Source organism: Monopterus albus, unplaced genomic scaffold (assembly GCF_001952655.1).
Source record: "Monopterus albus unplaced genomic scaffold, M_albus_1.0 scaffold46.1, whole genome shotgun sequence".
In the NCBI taxonomy this organism is placed as follows: Eukaryota; Metazoa; Chordata; class Actinopteri; order Synbranchiformes; family Synbranchidae; genus Monopterus; species Monopterus albus.
The window spans coordinates 1,596,413-1,616,110 of NW_018127926.1; the positions used below are offsets into that span (position 1 = coordinate 1,596,413).

General features: G+C 39.9%; 1 protein-coding gene across 1 annotated transcript in view; it reads right to left on the reverse strand.

Moving 5' to 3' along the window:
- kcnab1a (potassium voltage-gated channel subfamily A regulatory beta subunit 1a) overlaps positions 1-19,698 on the reverse strand; it is a 57,111-nt gene that overhangs the window by 24,248 nt on the left and 13,165 nt on the right. Inside the window, 1 exon segment of the mRNA XM_020600318.1 lies at positions 909-952. Within this exon segment, the coding sequence (XP_020455974.1) occupies positions 909-952 (44 nt within the window).

A 19,698-nucleotide genomic window follows, 5' to 3' on the forward strand; every position in this document is an offset into this window, starting at 1 on the left:
AGCATTAGGGCGACTGGGGGCAGCCGCCTGCCATTATGCTGACCTTTTTCTGTGCTGTGGGTCAGACCTCTCAGTCTGCTGTGAACCACCTGGGGCAGCAGCACTCAGAGGTGACCTAGCCCTAGAAGACATTACATGCTGAAAGCTAACTGTTTACATGGCACCAAAAAGCCTCTTTCAATGTAATCTACCAGTGACACCAGAAAGAAATCCTTGCTGTATACAGCCAGGTTTGTCACTTTTAAATTAAAAAGTTTTTGGGTCCACCAAAATATGTATCAAAGCACTAAAATGTGTACTCTTTGGGGGTGTACCAGGCACCTGACCTACATTCAGTCCCTTTCACCACTACTCCCTCTTCACCTTTCCCCTGAATTGGACCTAACCACCTGCCTCTCTTTCAGGGGCAAATCACAACATCACATTTGGAAAGAGCAAAATGTTTCAGTTACTCCAAAAGGACAATTCTGTCTGCAAACAAACAAGATGCTACTATAATGTCACTAAACTGGACACCTTTCTGACTTTTCAGGCATAATATAGCCTACAGCCACTCATTTTATTAGGAGGATGCTGGTATGTTTAAGTGTTTGTGTAACAGTTTGAACCAGAATGTAGCAGAACGAACCACAGTAGGTTTGTTGCTTTAATAAGAAACAGACTGAACTTATTCCCAAACCAATTCTGATTTTGTTTGTTCTACATTTACCAAGTCTTAACGAGATGCTTAAGTTTGTAAATAACTTAATATAAAGCTTGTCTATCACTGCAGATATGCTACAGAATAGAATAAAAACATCATATATTATTTCTTTAGCCCACATAATTTGTGTTGTTGCAAAGCATGCAGTGAAGCCTAATGGAGCAATGCATGAGAGGTAGTGAAGCAGAGTGCAGAATTTACTCACCCAGTCCTAAGCAGGACACTCTGAGTCCTGACTTTCCAAGATTCCTGTAAAAAACACAAAAAGGATCACGTCTCAACCACCTTGCCAAACAGAGGATCAGTATTGATGATTCTACAAAACCCTTGATCATGTGGAGAGTATTAAAAAACAAGAATCATCTAACCCATTCCAAGCTCTATTCCAATACATTAACAGTTGTATTTTAAAGGACATTCATTGTGGTCACAGCATGACAACAAGAAGACTGACAGTCCAAGGGAAAACAAGTGGACTTTTATTCTCACAAGAGGCTGGATGAGACTTTCCTTCAAATAAGGTCAAGGTCAAAGTGTTTATTTGTCATATGCACAGTCAGGAAATGTGTTTCCCTGTACAATGAAATTCTTACTTTGCCGTCCACATGAATGCCACACAATACAAGTGAAATATAAAGTAGATGAGCAATAACACATCTACATGGGCAGTAACACAAATCTAAGGCACTTCAAAGCAGCAAGTGAAGGAAGCAAATAAAAATACAACAGGAACACAATATAATGCAGAGAGAATATATGTTACGTGGGAGCCGTGGAGCGTAAATACTCAGCAGTGAGTGTGCAATTGTGCACATGCAAAATGAGTATGTAAACAATACAGATGGAATTACATGAGGTAGATCCTGAGTCTGATGGCAGAGGGACAGAGAGTTTTTCAGTCTAGTGGTCCTGCATTTCACACTTCTGAGCCTCCAACCAGAGGGGTAGGGGTATAAACATCCTGGAGGATGGAGGCAGCTTTCCTATGCACCCTGCGGTGGTAAATGCTCTGCAGAGAGGGCAGTGGAGTCCCTACCACTCTCTGTGGTAATAATCATGACAGTTTGACACCACTTCTATTTGCCTAAGTTCTCCAAGACAGGAAATTGAAAGTCACTTTTCTGGACCTCCAGGCAGGTGCTGTGACACATGCTAGCATGTCTCAATAGATGGGTGTATGTGTTGTATCTGGAAGAAAGTCATCAGAGTGGAATGGAAGGAGAGAAACACTAGGTTATCAATAAGAGAATCACAAAGAAAAAACACAATGAGAGAGAATGTAAAGAACATATATCAGCACACTGATTAGATAAAATAACATCAGTACTAATTAAAGTCATAATTTGTATACTGCAAGAATCATTTTATCTTTTTTTCGACATTGTTTTTCCAGGGAAGCCCCACTGAGATTAGGAGCCTCTTTTTCAATGGTGCTTTGACCAAGACAGCAGCATATGTAAAATCTGATAAACATTGAACAGAATTAAATCCAAGCTTTACAAAAATTTAAACTGAAGAATTAAAATAATATCAAGTCCAGACATAAAGAGGTAAAAGCAGGAGCTGGCAGTGAAGGACTCATTCATCAGCGCGGTTACAATAAACTTGAATTTGGTTGATTTGACCATCTTGAGTAGATTTGCTTTTTTTTTTAAGCTGTTCCAGGTGGCTGGGGCAGAATATATAAAGGCCTTTATCCCCATCTCTGTCTGCACATTAGGGACAGACAACAGATACAAGTCATTAGACCCAAGATTACAGCTAGAAAGAAGGTTCTGTGAAACTAATTTGCAAAGGTAAGAAGGGAGTTTACCTGAAAAGGCTTTGAAAATAAAATATATTCAAACTATTCTAGGTACTCTATAATAGAAAAGTAACTTCAGCTTTTCAATCTGCTGTTTAAAATGGGGAGAAAATGTATGTGTTGAGTGCATTTCATTAGCTTATGTATATTCTCATTAGTGATATAGCTATAAACACCACACAAAAGTTTTTTTGTGTGTATATACAGCATATTGTGTGCATGCATTCCTTCATATACAGTAATCAGTGTCAGGTTTGCTCGGCCGCTCTGGCCTCCCTCACCTTTCCTACTGTCTCTTGCCCATTAACACTAATCATGTTCACCTGTTCCTCACTCCCTTATCACCAGCTGCACTTGATTATGTTGCTCACTATATTACCCGGTTTCACTCCTCAGTCACTTGCCAGTTCGTTCTTGTCTCTAGGCCATTTTTTCTCCGTGCTGTCTCGTTTTTTGTTTTGTTTTGGTTTTTTTGTATATTATTATTCCCTAGCCAGCTATTGTTTTGTGTTCCCCCCATGGACTGTTCCTCTGGACCGTGGCTCCACTCTCCCCTCCCAGGCAGGTCAATGCTCAGTCGCCTATCTGTTCTACTATTGCCTTCATCTCTCTGTCTCTACCTTCAAAAGCCACCATCACCACCGACCAGCCCAGGAGTGACCCAGCCTACGCAGCTCGGCCCAGCTCTCCATCTCCTCACCTCCTACTGTTAGTCCTGTCGGTTACTACTCATCGACAGGACTACGCACTATTTCCCTCTGTGCATTTTGTTATTTCTCCTCATCACTGTACATAATAAATCACTGCTTGCATCGAAGTCGGCTACCTGGGTCCGCCTCTTTCTCGTTCGCTCACTGACAGTTGCGAACGGCACATAACAATCAGCCTTCATTACACACCACCATGTTGTCTTTGCAACCTCATTAACACACTACATCAGAGACCTGCTGACTAGTGTCTATAGCTTATTGCCCAGTCGGCAATAATAAGCAACATCTTTCACCTCACAGATAGTTATTTGATCCATATTTAATATAAAAAACATTGAGCAAGGCATCAAGTGTGATTGTTGGGGTATGAGCCTAAACATTATGCAACACATTACAGTTTCACAGCAGGGGTTGTCCTCCCAGCCTTTCTCAGCACTGACTGGAAAATTACTGTCCTGTCATGTCAGCTTCGTGCGAGAGCATCCCCTGGCCCTACGACTACTTTGACACTATTGCACACACACACACTTTTAAAGATCCTTCAGTTCTGAGCAGGTGCAAAGCTAAAACAACTTCATTTTTCAGCTTGTAGTCAGTAAGTTGGCACAGTTTTCCCTGGGAGAAATATGTTACATCAGCACATTCATATTTGCTCAGGAACCTTATTTAGACAGGATACTCGAGATCTGAAATGAAAAGTCCTCGTCATCATTTTTATTTAGAAACCTGCTATCTTTATCGCGCTCTCACAGAGCAGAGAGTACAAGAAAAACCTCTGAGCTTCTTACTATATATGCCTCGAATAAAACTGGGTTATTACAGATTTATTTATATCACAGCGAAGCTTTCTACAGCTCATTACAAAAGTATAGCAGATCGCACAAAATGCAGAAAATAACATTTTTGTCATTAAAATGCAGATGGTGCATGGTAATATATACAGTATGTTTCCTACTGAGCCAAAAAGCTTAAACTAAAACTGTAAACACATGACCCCCTATGTCACCCAGGACTGTAGATAGGAAGAGAAACACGCTGAAAATAAACATCATTGTTGCATTAACATATAGTTAAGTTTAAAATGGGCTGGGTGGCTGTATGGATGGATGGATGGATCCTTTATTTGTCATTGTATCCAATACAGCAAAAATATGGGTAGGAAAAGAGATAAAACATTCGACAGTAATGACTACCACCTACTAATATTTTAAAACCAGAAACAATAAATAACAATGAATACCTATCAGTAATATATCCATAATGCCAAAGTCTCCTGAAGTCTTAAATTATAAATAGGTAACACATTACAATGACGTATTAAAGCCAACATCCAACTGTCAGTCGCTCCCCTCCCTCATAATCAACACTGAATCATTTAAAACTCTGATTGCTTGGAGAAAGAAACTCTCATTCTATTTGTTCACACCCTAATTGATCCATATCTTCCTCCTAAGGGCAGGAGGTGATTGATCCCTGATGATGTTATTGGCTCGTCACTTGCAGGGCTTCAGACTGCGAGTGATCAGTTGCATTTTGCTACCAAATTTATTTAAGGTGTGACTGCAAAACAAACCGGTTATGCATGAACGATGCCCTCACTGTAGAATTGGTGGACAGAATCTACATAATAATCATCACAATGTTTATCTGGAGGTCTGTCACTCGTTCATCTCATGAAGCAAAGACTTCCAATCTATCAAATGTATCGATCCACGTTGACTCAGACACGCCTGGGCCCCCGTTTTGCATTTTCAGTCTATTTTTGCCTTCGGTGCATTTGAAGCATAATTGCCAGAGACAGCAGCTTAAATCGGGTAGATCACCTGTTAGACTATTTATGTATAAGAGACTTTTTACTTGAATCTCTTGTGATGGATCAGGCTCCTGTGCCACCAGTAGGAACTATTAGTCTGGAGCCCTGATTTACATCTAATAGAGCAGAGAGTGAAAATATCTTGTAGTGGAACACTAATAATTTTTCCAGCCGAAATTATGACACATTGTATAGTTTGGTGCTTGGCCTTAGTGCAATTATTAAACAATTAAATAACTTTAAACTTTCAAATGCTACCTAATGTGTCAAAACTCATGCATAGCCACATTAAAACCATCAGACATACATTTTCAACCTTGTGCACTGATTGAAGAGTGTATTATGCACAGCTGTCAGCAATCTTTCCATTTTGATCACCTGTCAAAGCCACTTATGTCATTCGCTGTGACATGCCACTTCTCTGTGCTTCAAAATCCAAATAGTTGGTTGGGGCATAAAAATCAAGTCACCCTCAGAAAAGCTATTTTAGATGACACATTACATCTTCTTTAATCTAATAAATTAAATATCCACTGGACAAGTAAGGAGTTATGTTTGTCCTGTAAAACCAGCAATAAAAGATTATGTGGAGATGTGGTTTAAGTATTGTTTCACATACTTTACACTATTTACACCATGTTTCTGAACTTGATGTCTGTGGTACTGCTACATTTCTGGGTGGAATTTGTTTCTCTCCTTATTTGCATGCTTCATTTTTTTCCCACAGTCTACTGTAGGTACTAAAAAGGTATTTAAAGGCTGTGAACTGTCCACAGGAGTTAATTGGAGTGTGACTGATACTCCATGTTGTGATGACCTGGAAACCTGTCCAGGGTATTTTAACATCTTTCACCAAAGGATCAGACTCCAGTCCACCAAGCGACACTGAAGAGGAATGAGGAGGTCATGTGTAATTATGTAAAGTAGCTTTTCTATCCCCCAAAAAAGATGAAACACATTTTTCAAAGTTCAAAAGTTAAGGCCTTCCTGCACTCACAGCAATTTCCTGAATTTAGATCATGGCGACTAGAGGTGCTGAGTCAGGAAGTGGATGTCCAGCCTGAGATTAATGATTACAGTGTGTCGCTGGTTCCTGGCCAGTCTTGAATGATGATAATACAGGTGCACTCTATTTCGGGTCTATATAGAAATGTGTGGCTGGAGCCAAAGCAGAGCAGAGACAGATCATATAATTAAACACACCCAAAAAAATGCACACTATGGTTAATGATACAACAACCGATAATCTGTGAGCAACTGGCCCGTGGCGTGATGATGCGTTACATTTGTGATGGAGCAGTTTTGATTGCCAAAGTTGTCACACATGGTTATAACCCAACAGCATAAGCATTAATGTGTATTAATGTGTGATGATTTCAGTCTCGGAGGACCCAGATGCAGACAGACAACAAGGGACTTGTGTTGGAGTGCAGAGATTTAATGATAACAGCCAGAGTGTTGGAAAAACGGGATCCACTGAGGTAAAGCAAAGATTGGTCTCAGGAACCCTATTAAAGACAGACGCAGGGAACAAATAATAGAATATAAAGCCTTCCAACCAACTGTCAATATGCTCAGGGGGGTACACCTTGTGACTGGCTCAAGAAAACAATAATAACAAGAACGCTCTGGACATTGAGCAAAGAACCACTTTAATTAAGAGAAAGAGAGCAAGCGATTGGAGTCTAGACACCAGCAGAAAATGTCCATAAACAGAAAAAGTCTTAATGAATCCAACCAGGTAAGCAAGGTTAGAGTCCAGAAGAGTGAAATATAATATATATTCCTCAGTCGGCTATTTTGCAGTCAATGAGCCTCCACACTCCACCAATGCAACGATGACAATGCACAAACATCTCATTTCATTGGCACCTTTTAGTTCAACATTCAACAAAAACAGTGAACAGTAAGCTTACTTGTTGCCGACTCGCTGCCGTTATATCAGGGCTGCTGAAGTTCAGGTTTACCAAGCTTAATCAAACATCTAACATGATCACTACAGAGGAACCAGAAACACAAAACACGGACTATGAACAAACAGCAACAAAAATGGATGCAGGCGTTTAAGTGGCTGGAATAAAACACATCTGTGTACTGTGGGATGATACTGGGAGGGAGGGAGTGTGCATCAGGTACAGGAATGCATTTGGGGGCGGGGGGGTGCAAAAAAGTAGGGGTGGCACGATACCACTTTTCCATGTCCGATACCGATACCGATACCCCAATTTTGAGTATCTGCCGATACCGATCCAAAATGATATTTTTCTCTGTTAAACAATTGCTTAGTAACACATTTGTCAAATATTCTACTCTCCTAAAGGAAGAAATACATCGCCCACAACCATGAGTTGTGCAACACTGCTGCTTAATTTTTATTTCAATTCTTCAAACAGAGAACTTTTAGCAGCACTTTTGACTAGTCAGCACAATTCAAACATTCAAGTAAAATTTTAGGTGCACCTTTGTGTAAACGTTTGTTATTCTCTAAATACTTAGGTTTGAAAGAATAATAATTCCAGCATCAAACACTGGATATAACCATAACTTAAATAACAATAACTTAACATTAAATGTAATAGAATCTCCATAATTGGACAGTAAAACACAGTAACATAGTCTGGTATTGAACAGTAAGACCAGTGGTTAAAGTTTCCAGCGCTGCTGCCACCCCTCGAAACCCTCACGTTGCATAAACTGCATTCAACTTTGCTTTTGTCCTCTTCGCTGAGTTTAAAATAACTCCACACAGCCGGCATTGTAACGCTGATCGGTCTCACTCATGCTTGTCGATCACGTTGAAGCTACTGTTCATGTGACGTCTCACTTTACAACACGCCGCTCATGTCTCGTAAAGCAGTCATATGATAGTTTAAAACAAATTCTCCGTAGTGTATCGGATCGGATTATACGCCCCTCTCTTTGCGATATCCGATCCACAGATTTTGGCCAATATCGGACTAATATCGATACTTAATATCGGATCAGCTCACCCCTACAAAAAAGATGAACTGAGAGAGGATATGTACTATATGCAACCTAATGTACTTTGGTGACCAAATTTAGCTTAGTGGCCTGTGAGGTCAGTGCTTAAAAATGTTATTGCCTGTCCCTGAATTCATTGCTTATTCTGCTAACAAAAGTGAAAATAAGCTAAAGCCGTGTTCTATAGGGGGTTGGGTATTTACTCTATAGCTGGGTATACTTTCTTTGGCTCACTGTATGATTTTCTCTCCCGTGTTGACTGAAGTATTAAAGGAACAAATAACTTTCCTCAGATCAGCTTGGGTGGCCCAGGTTCTGCTGAGCCTACACAATACATCCCTTCATTCAGGTTTGAGAGGGATAGATTATAAGATGGATAGAAGAATGGCAGTGTAGAGGATAAGCAATGAGATACAGAGAATGGTGCAGAGAAGAAGAAGATAGGATTTCCCCACCAAGAGATGGAGTGAGAAAGTGATCCCTCTGACTGAAGCCCTCTTCCAAATGGCTCTTCATTGATATGCAAACACATAGCCACACATTTAAATAACCTAACCCCAACCACTAAACATGTGCACACACAAATACAGCCTTCATTGGCATCAAATATTTATAGAAAACATGAAACGAAACCCCCTCTCTTTATCGCTTTTCCAAACAGATCTACCGTAACAAGCCTTCCTCATCAGTGAGGCTATTCATCTCTACTTCCACACATCTTCATTTGCCTGATGATGGACAGTAATGACTTTCTCTAATACCGCTGGCAATATTATCCTCTCTCTTCATCTGCCAAAACGCACTCTCTTGCTCCTACATGGCAACTTTCATCACCACACATCTGTCACCGATTCAGCTGTGATCTGATACAACAGTACCAGAGGGAGCTGCTCAGCATTCAGGAGGAAAACACAGGTTATTCTCAGTCTCAATTTTAAATAAGATTCATTTTTAATCAACAGTTGTAATTAAGTAAATAACTTTTATCAGTGGGGGTCACTACATGTTGACATGAGCAGATAAAGTACTTGGCTGTCCTTGTAAGTAGATGATGAGCAGTGTTTTATTTCTTGGTGTCCTTTAATGATTTTGTCGATGCTCTCCAGAGGGACTGGTTTCACTTTTGTGACCGATTTGAAAATAAAAATTGGATTGCTGTTTATGATACGGAAAAAGGCCATGAGAGACTGCCTGACACACTTGTTCATCCTGTGTAAAATGGTCTGTGTGTGCCCATGTGTGTAACAGAGAGGACGCAGACGAGGCGGGGCTGCATGCCTAAGGCCACCTGAGCTCCAGATAAAGTAGGTTAAAATGTCAATGACAATACGTGCTGTTTGTCTGTGGCACCATGGTGTAATGGAGACCTTAGCAGTCACCTCACTGACATTGTGTATAGCTTTAATCTCTTACATACTATGTGACTGTCTGTCAACCTGTCTCTACCTTACTGTTTTAGTTTCTGTTACTTTCTCTTCTACTCAGTGCTCATCATTTTCAACGTTTAAAGGTTTCTTAACCCCCTTAAGCCCTAATAGGCAATCAGTTAATATCTCCAAAGTTGTAAGGACAAAAATAACAACCCTAGACTATGGATAAGGGCCCTTTGGGAACATTTTGAAACACCTTCAACTACAAATTCCTCAAACTCTGTGACACATCTTTGTTGAGTTTGTATTACGAGAGGGGAAGGCCAAGTCCTGTTTAGAGGTTTGCTCATGTAACTGGGGTGTAGAGAAGAAAAAACAGTGCACAGCGATTATATTCTAAAAGCGATGGTTGTAAATTGGGTAGAGAGAATCATAGTTTGTGATAATACCTTATTAAAATATATTTGCATAAAATCTGCTATTGCTAAAAACGCTGTAACGCTATTAACCTCATTTAGGAGGAAAAGAAAGCCATCTGTAGGCAATTATGTCGTGTGAGCTAATCATCTCTCCGTATCTGAATCAAATGAGTGATTAAAGTAAGAGAGGAATGATTGATTTAAAAAAAATAAAACCCAAAACCAATCTGCTGAGATATCAACTATGAGACACTTTACTCATCCATGTAAATATGATTCAGTTGAGAAGACAAAAAATCATGTAATCTCCCATGAAAAGTTTCAACTGTCAAGTCATTTAAGTTGTACAAGCTTTAATTAAAAAATGGCAGCAAGAGAGAAATGTGAAAAAATGTAAATGAATGAAAAGGCTGAGATGGGACAAAAGAACCAAACCGAGTGATCAATCATGACATTTGAACTAGTGGCAAACTGGGGAGTGTAGGTTTTTATATGGTGATTAATGAGGTACCAATTAAAGTAATAATTTAACCTGATCAGGGATGAATGAAAAATTAAAGTGATGATGTTGTCTTTAGCTTCCTAAGTGAGAGAGAAAAATACATCAATTAATCACAGGAGGCGTAACACACACGTGTCAAGTAAGCCGCGCTTTTCAAGGGTATTGTTTTCTCTCACTTTGTTAGCACCTGTTCTATTTAACACTTGTCCACAGGGACGAGAGGCAAAAGAGAGGCAGAGAAAATAATGACAACCATGATGTAAAGTGTTGACTGTTTTTCTGCTCTGACCTTTCTCTGATTCTGTTACACATGTCCATCCATTATTAAGCTTCATTTAAACTTGTCCACTACTATGCAGTGGCACAGACACATACTTACACAGCGAAGGGGCTTGTGGGTAAACGTAGGTTGCTGATGGTTGCAGACAGTCCAATGTGCACACCTCCCAAATCTCAACAATGTGTTGTGCGGCACTGCGTGTCCTGAATGCCAATTGTCGATCAGACCCTGCTCTGACCAAGACATAGCTGCTTGCTATCGGTCCTCTAAGAGGTACTCGTACTCCAAAAATGTCAGAGCAAATTGGCATTACTTGGCTAGACTGGCCACCTATTCTCAATCTGAATGCTTACTTTCTTGCCAAAAAAAATATCAACACTTAATAACACATTATAATATCAGCTGTAGAACACAAATGAGCCTGGCTCAAAATGCCATCAGGCTCTCGCCCTGCCGTGACTGCACAGAGTAGATCTTTCCCCAGCTGTGGGCTGTCACCTCCCTGGGTTCCTTCAGTCCCTGTCTCACACAGAGGGGTGTACTGAATGACAACACTCAGTTTCCAACGACAATGAATGGGCAGGTGTCACTAACCCAAGGTTTTGACTCTTTATGTGCTCGGAGTGCTCAGGCATGCATATAGTTAGCAGCCTTTTCAAAATCGAAACCATAATTCTTGAAAGTCTTTTTTGAAAACAAAGAATTCTGTAAGTGCATGTGGTTATGTGTATGTGCCAGTCAAGCTTAAGTCAGCTATACATGCATCTGCACAATAATGATAACCACTTTTATTGGACAAGACGTTAACACACACAAGGAATCCGGTACAGAACCGAGGTGGCACCAACTCACTCACACACTTATGGCGACGCTGTCCCTGCAAGGTGCAGCAAGGACCCTTCGATGTGTGGACTGGGGAGAATGGGAATCCAAAAACCGACATTTCAGTTGGGGGGTGACCACTATACCTCCTGAGCCACAGCCGCCCCCTCCTACTGCCATCTCCATCGGCATGAACTAAACCGTTTCTGTGAATTAAAGGGCAATCTACAGCAGTGGGGCTATTTCATGCCTAACACCTGTGCACTGACTGAGTGGGGGTGTGTGTGAAACCTACATCCAGGCTTTTACAATGCCAGTCTGTATTTAGCCTGGTGTACTTCTCTCACTTGAAATCTAAAGCTGTATCTCAGCATCTGAAATTACCAGTACAAATTTACAGTACTGCTCATTGCTAACATAGATCATCATTAATCCTAAATGCTGTTACAGCTTTTAGTAAAACTGATGAAAGATATCCTCCAGGGAAAAATACTAGGAACTGAAAACTACAGAGGAACAAAAGCTAACCTGACTCGAGGGACAAATTCAGCTGTCTATATACAGTAGGAAAATAAAATGGACTGTAATCCAACCCCTTTGTAAAACCACTGGGAGCCATAATGGGTCATTATTTAGCTATGTCAATCCTTTCAGCTCTGTTAGAACAGGACTGCTGTCCTGGTGGTCCCCTTGTTATGAAAAACACACTTCTTGATTTTTCTCCTGAGGTAAATTTGCACTGAATTAGATACTCAAAATGCAAATGTACCCACAATTAGTTTCACACTCAAAAGAAAAGCACAGTATGTGTTTGCACCTGTACACCAGTGTTCTTGTAGCACATTCACTCATGACAAGAAAAGCATGAGTGGATGTTTAAACATGTTTCATAAGATTCAGGCACAATCATGTATGTGTATACACCAGTGGGCACCAATACTATGTGTGTGTGTGTTATAAGCACAGTTGAGTAGTTACAGAGGGACACGACCAAGCTCAACCCAGTGTATGCCTGCGGTGACTCAGAGTGCCTGTGTGGGTAAAAGATCCTCATATTTCAGGCCTGAATCATTCTGCCAAACACTGATCTATTTGCTGTCAAGTGGCCTTGCTGTTCAGTAACAGAGCCTGTCCAAAGCAAAGTAAGTCTGGTACCTCTGAGAAAGGACAAGCAAATTCCACAAACCAAGACCCATAACACTACATAATCTCTTCTGGCAGACAGACAGTCAGGTAACTCTGTCCTCTCTAGTCCCATTAATTTTCCTTTTGCTATTTGTTGCAGCTGTTGAACCAAACTGGTATCATTCATCCTAAAACAGTGGCCCATCTGCCTTTCGCACACACTGTATACACACACAAATCAATTTCTCTTCAAAGGTCAAAGGTCTTGATGAGAATATAAAGCCTTTCAACCCACTGCCAAACATTGTACTTGATGGGCATTCCGAAGAAGATTATAATACTGCTATGATCTGCAGCTACTTTAAATACTAACTAAGGACAGTCTGGGAAGGAAATGCTGACGAAGGAGAAGTAGTGGGTGGAAGAAGCCACTTTCTTTCTGCAAGCTGTTTTAAGCTGTGAAACTTTTTTTTTTTTTTGCAAACATTGATTTTGTCTTGTAGGATTATATTAAAATCAAACATACCAATATTCTAACACTAACACAGTGTGGCCTGAAGCTAACTCCTTAAAAATTACAATAGCGAAAGACAGCAACAGCAGCAAGTGAATCAATGGGCTCATACATACTCAACAAAGCAGTTTTTTAAATACTGCTGCATTGTTTGGTGTTCTTTACTTGAGAAGAACACAAATCAATGCATTCTTCATAGTTGTAAGAAGAGATAGCTCTGGTTTAATTTCCACCAAACCTGTGTGGACATAGAAGACACAGACCCCGGAGGCAAAACAAGACAAATACCAAATGAGATTCAGTAACACTTTGGAATACAGCCCACAATTTACAAAATTTACCAATACATACGGTACCTGTACATACAAGGGAACAATACGTAAAGTTTGAGGAATAAGAGGATAACAAGCTGGAAACTTCTAACTAAGGGGTACCTATTCTAATTAAAGATGTAATGATACCAAAAACCTGAGGTGTGATATTGTGGTACAATGTTTCTGCAAACTGTATCCAGGACTGTCTCAGTCATAAAACTGGCTAGTATTGCTTTCATCTGGCAATATTTGCAAACTGCCTCTTGGCTGTCATACATCAACATCTCTCTCCTTCTACAGTAGCTGCAGATACATATGGTCATGAACAATACGTGTTTTATGGTAATTTCCTCTTGTTGGCTTAATCACGCTCTTGCTCACAGTAAACCAAGCCACACGTGATTGTATGGCAGCTTATATTTTGAAGCAGATGCTTCAAGCTATTACTCTTACTGTACCGGCACAAAAAAATCCAAATTAAAATACTGTGAGTCTGTAAATGTGTTCTTATATGTTCTGACCTAAGACAGACAGAACTATTTATTATGAGAAAGAAAACATAATTGCTGTATCTTGGGGCAGGCATGGATTTTGGGTAATTAGATTGACATTTCCCTCAATACAGTCCCTGAAAGAAAAAAAAAGAGAATATAAACAGTAATTTGTGGCTTTTAAATAAATGATAACCTCATTTAAGACTCTGACACTGTTGCTGTTGAAACTAGCACACACACAAGAAGTTTATTTCAAATTGTCATTAAGATTAAATGAGAGAATCTGAGCCTTTTATCATGTACAAACTGGAACAACTTTGACGAGCACACACACAGACAAGACCCCCAGTACAAACACACACGTACAAACACTATTATTTGAATGAAGTTACACAAGACCCCCAGTGCAAACACGCACATACAAACACTATTATTTGAATGAAGTTATATAAACACCATTTCACAGGTGCTTACACATTAGCAGACAGAACTTTGTGAAACATCCACACATCTTTACAACTGTACACACTTGCTTCCAACACAACATAGTACTGACACAAACATTCACATGCCCAAATGCAAGCCAGCACATTTTCAGGCCATCGCAGTGTGTCCTGGGGAGCTGGAGTGTGTGGGACAATATATCCTAGAGAAGAGGAGACCAAAAATGTTCTGATGGATTCTCCTTAACTACTGCTTTATATACTCCCCTAGACCACTGGCATGGGCACAGATTACACAGTACCATACAGCTGCACGCACAGTTAAAATGAACAGTTTAATGTATATCGTAAAACTGCCGTGGACCATAAAAAGTACAACATACACACAGGGTTGTCCAGGGAAAGACAAGCTGTTGAGTCTCCTACATATCATTCCTATTGTGTATTGCTGTATTATGGCTGTTATCATAGTGCCATTTTATAGTGCTATTAAAAGACTCAAAACAAACCAAAAAAAATGTATTTTCATAACTAACATTTTGACCACACCTGGTCTGTCTCAAGCCAAGTTGAGTACTAGAGTCAGAAAGCTTCACATGCACACACATCTCACTTCTGGTACAATATCAGTCCAAGATCATCTACAAAGGCGCATCTGGGCTAATCACATTCAGTGAATGTTAGAAAAAGGTAAAGATCATTTTATCCCATGTAGACATCCTCCACAAAATATCATATAATCTTTATTTAGTAGGGATATGACAATACCAAAAACTCATGGCATGATATTGCCATGATAAAACATCCGCAATACGATATTTATCACCATATTTGAAAAATGAAGAGCCAGAACAGGGAGAAGAAGACACCAAACTACACTAGGACAAGTCACATAAAGGTGAGATTTACTGTATGATGATGAGGTGCTCTTCAAATGGCCTGGTCTTTTTTTCAAGAGAAAAGACTTTAAGGGTGGCTACTAAGTGGTTGGTTCTGCGTACAGTATGTGTGTCCCATTTGCTTGCTCATCTCAGTTAAAGTGACATCACAGCCCTGTGATGGCGACCTGTCCACCTGCCTCTCATCGAGTGTTAGCTGGGATTGGCTCCAGCACCCCCGCGTTGCTCGTTAGGATAAGTGGTATAGATGACACATATATATACATACAGTACATACATACACACACACACACATATACTGTATATATGATTTCTTCCACTGGCCAAAATATCTCTTATTAAAAAGTTGATTTGACCACATGATGTGTTTCATTACCGTTGATAAGCTGCCATCTTGAATTCAGTTACTTCCTCTCTCTGTTGTCTGACATAAAGCATCTTGGAAGAAAATGACAGAAGACAAAAAAACCCAGCTGAGACAAGTTAGGAAAACCTGGCAGCATGCCAACATTTATGAAACGATAAATAAGTAAGTTCCAGGATTAATGTGGGCAGTCAATCATCTGCATCTTCCTGCAGATGTTTATTATAGAAATATCACTAATGTTATCTAATGATTTAACTCTTAAGCTAAACCAGCGAGTCCACATGTGACTTAACACAGCTTCACTCTGTGAAACCAATGCTGGGGAACCAAAATGCATAAAGCCAATGGCTTTGTCTATAATGACAAATGTATTAAACTTTTCTGCTTACTGCACAACTGTTCACCACGGCACTATGTCATGGCTGAAGTTCATTATTTCAACTTTTCCCATCGCGCCCAACTGCACCTGCTGTGAACATGGCCCTGTCAGAGATATGGGCATTAATGTGCTCCAGATTTATGTAAACAGAAGTCCCTAGGTGTGTTTGGGTTTGCCAGGTGTTTATGTAATATCTTTATTATATACTCAAGGAGTGAAGGTGATAAATTAAATGTCTGTTTAAAAGCGCTTGCTAAGTGAAATAAACCGATTACTACTGTGCTGGCTAAGGACTAATGAACACATTTTTTTTTCCCACAATAAAAATTATATTGTTAAAAACTGAATCGTGGTTGGGTCTCGTGACCTCTCTGTTTGTTTGCTTTTTCACTCTCTCTCAACCAAAAAGATGTGAGTAATTTCAGGGCTACCATGGAACATGAAGCTCATATGCACCGGCCTACAATGAGAGAAGAAAACCAGGGTTAAAACAATGGACAAGACGAGGATATTGGCAGAGGAAGTAGAGACAGGTGACAAATGAAGTGTAACAAGTTACAGATTACTAGTTACCTGTTAAAAATGTAAAAAGTAAGGTAACTATTTTAATTACTTCAGTAATGCAACTTATTACTTTGAATGACTTTTTGATTACTTTTCTAAAAAATGGTTTAAACTCTGTAATAAAGCTGAAAAGTCCTAATATACATTCAAACCAGGCAACGTAAACCTCGACTGTACTCGACACTTATTACTGTCAAACATTCATTCAGGTTCTTCAACAGAACTTCAGTTATATAATATATTACAGTTGAAACATGTTGCCTTCTGAACAGGCACAGCACTAAAAAGCGTTGTTGTCCAACAACATGGCCACCTGCCGTGCTTCAAAGGCATGTGATTGTATGAGTTTCTGAAGTGTATGTAAGTGAGTTTGTGCCTCTGTGTGGCTGAGGGGGAGATAGCGAACAGAGTGAAACTTGTAAAAAAAAAAAAAAACAGGTTGATTCTCACCAATGCAGAAATTAGACTTTGTATATTTTCATTCATTCATCCATTATCAGTATTGCTTATCCTGGAGAGGCTGCAGGGGGAGCCTGTTCCAGCTGACATTGGGCAAGAGATTTTCAAAACATATATGAGTAAATTATGCACATACTTTATGTATCATTTTAATACCACTTTGTAAAACAATGGTTCGTGCCAAACAAAAACACAATCCACTTAATACATACAGCCACAACACCACCAAGTCAAACCTCACACACTTTAGACAAACCCACACAATAGAGGCTCCTTGCTATCATTCACATCTCCATGGAGACAGAAGTCAATTACACGGCCTTGATATGGATACAAACACACATGTGTGCACACACAGTGCCTCTTTCATTGCACTATTACACACACAAATATAATGGAATGAGAGACCTGTCGTTGTTGTTGTTATGTTTGAACGCACATAACTCACCAGCATGCATAGATTAAATGACTGATTATTCTCATTTAGTTTTGTCACTTTCTAAACTCCAGGGTGTAGATCACACTAATGTTCCTTGTCCAAGACAAACTGCAGGTTCAAGCTCCTTCCTGACCAACAACCCAGTCAACCAGTAGGAGCAGTCGAGCAGAAGCCACTGCGGCTGCGAACTGAGCCGTAGTGTCTGAGACCTTTATTCAATAATTGTGATGACTCCCTGATTTCACAGTATGTTATTTTCATTAGTAAATAATTTGTGTATTGTTTTCTCAATTCATTACTTAATCAACTGAGATGTATAGTAACACATTCCTACAGCCTAAGGTAATGAAATTACTTTGTCTGACAAAGCCTTCTCCATCCATTTCTATGGGGTTTGTAGCAGCTCCCACCAGCACCGCAGGGGGCTCTGGCAAAACAACACAGCTCTATGCGATGAAAATGTTAGATCTGGTTCAACTTTTGCAGCACCAGATGGTGACATCATCCAGCCAAGGTGATGTGTTGACCAATCACATATCGGGGACAGTCAAAACATGGATACCTAAGTGAAGAAGACTCTTTTGTTTACCAAGTTAGCATGAGCTTTCACTGCTATTCACTCTCTAATTTGTGCCACAGTTACAAACGCACCCTAACGACACACCATATGTTTTCATTAGTTAGGGTACTGGATACTAAATGGTGTTTTTTATTTATAGTGCCATTACATTGGCTAACAAAACATGTAAAATATATATGTAGGGATTAATGTATCTGCATTTTATGTATATACGAATATCATACATGTTGAAATCAGTCCAATATGCAGAAAGCATGGCATCAGCACAGTTATGTGACTTTCAATGACATGCCTCAAAGAACATGGCACAGTACCACCCATTGCTCAGAGCGTTTAGTATGACACAGCTGTCTGCAGAGGGAAGGAAAGGGCGAGAAACAGCAGGAGAAACGGAGAGAGGAGGTTAAAAAAGAAAACCATAAATAGAAAAAAAGACTGAAGGGGCATGATCTGAGGACGGAAGAAGAGAAGAGAAGAAGAACAGCTGTAAGGGAAGTGTGTGTCTCTGTGTATGAATTCATCTTCATTCACTGTCAGTGTTCGAGAGCCTTGTGCCAACTAGGATGTTATTTTCCTGTTATGTCATATTTCGTACGGACACTGAGGCATGAGCAATTCACGCACAGACGGACAAAGTTACATATACTAGACCACTTGGGAAAAAAAACAATCAGTGCAAACTATTAATAATCATTCCAACAATTTCTCTCACTCGCTCTCTTTTTATCTCTCATCATATTCCTCTCTGCACCAATCAACTGGACACTAATTCAGTTGCTGTTCTATTATCTCCTTAACAAAATGAGTACACTGTTAAATAATGATGCAGAGTAGAAGAAAAGAAGTACAACACATCAACAGTTGGCAGTAACGTTGTTTTTTGCATAGTGTATGTTGTTAACTTGTGAAAATTTTTATTTTATGAAAAAGTGGTTATACCACCCATCTTGACCAGGACTCCCTGGAAGAAGAGCTCTTGTATCTCAGTGGGACATTCCTTGTTAAAGGAAGGAAGGAAGGATGGATGGATAGATAATCTTGCTGAATGTTAATATTTTTTTGAACTCATGCCAGAGATCACAGCATGGTCGTGTCGAGTTAAAGTACAATGCAATGAAATCACCAGAGGTTTGATTTTTAACAGTCCATACAGTGAGGAACAGAAGTATTTGAACACCCTGCGATTTTGCAAGTTCTCCCACTTAGAAATCATGGGGGGGTCTGACATTCACATTGTAGGTGCATTCCCACTCAGACAGACAGAATCTTTAAAAAATTTTCAGGAAATCACATTGTATGATTTTTAAGGAATTTATTTGTCTTGCACTGCTGAACATAAGTATTTGAACACCTGAGAAACAGCAAGAATTTCGGCTCTCAAAGACCTGTTACTGTGCCTTGAAAACGTCCACCTCTACTCCACTCATTAATCTAAATTAGTAGCACCTGTCTGAGCTCTTTAAAGACACCTGTCCACCCCACAGTCAGTCAGACGCCAACTACTACCATGGGCAAGACCAAAGAGCTGTCAAAAGACACCAGAGACAAAATTGTGGACCTCCACAAGGCTGGAAAGCGCTACGGGGCAATTGCCAAGCAGCTTGGTGAAAATAGATCAACTGTTAGAGCAATTGTTAGAAAATGAAGGAGGCTCAAGACAACTGTCAGTCTCCCTCGGACTGGGGCGCCATGCAAGATCTCACCTCGTGGGGTATC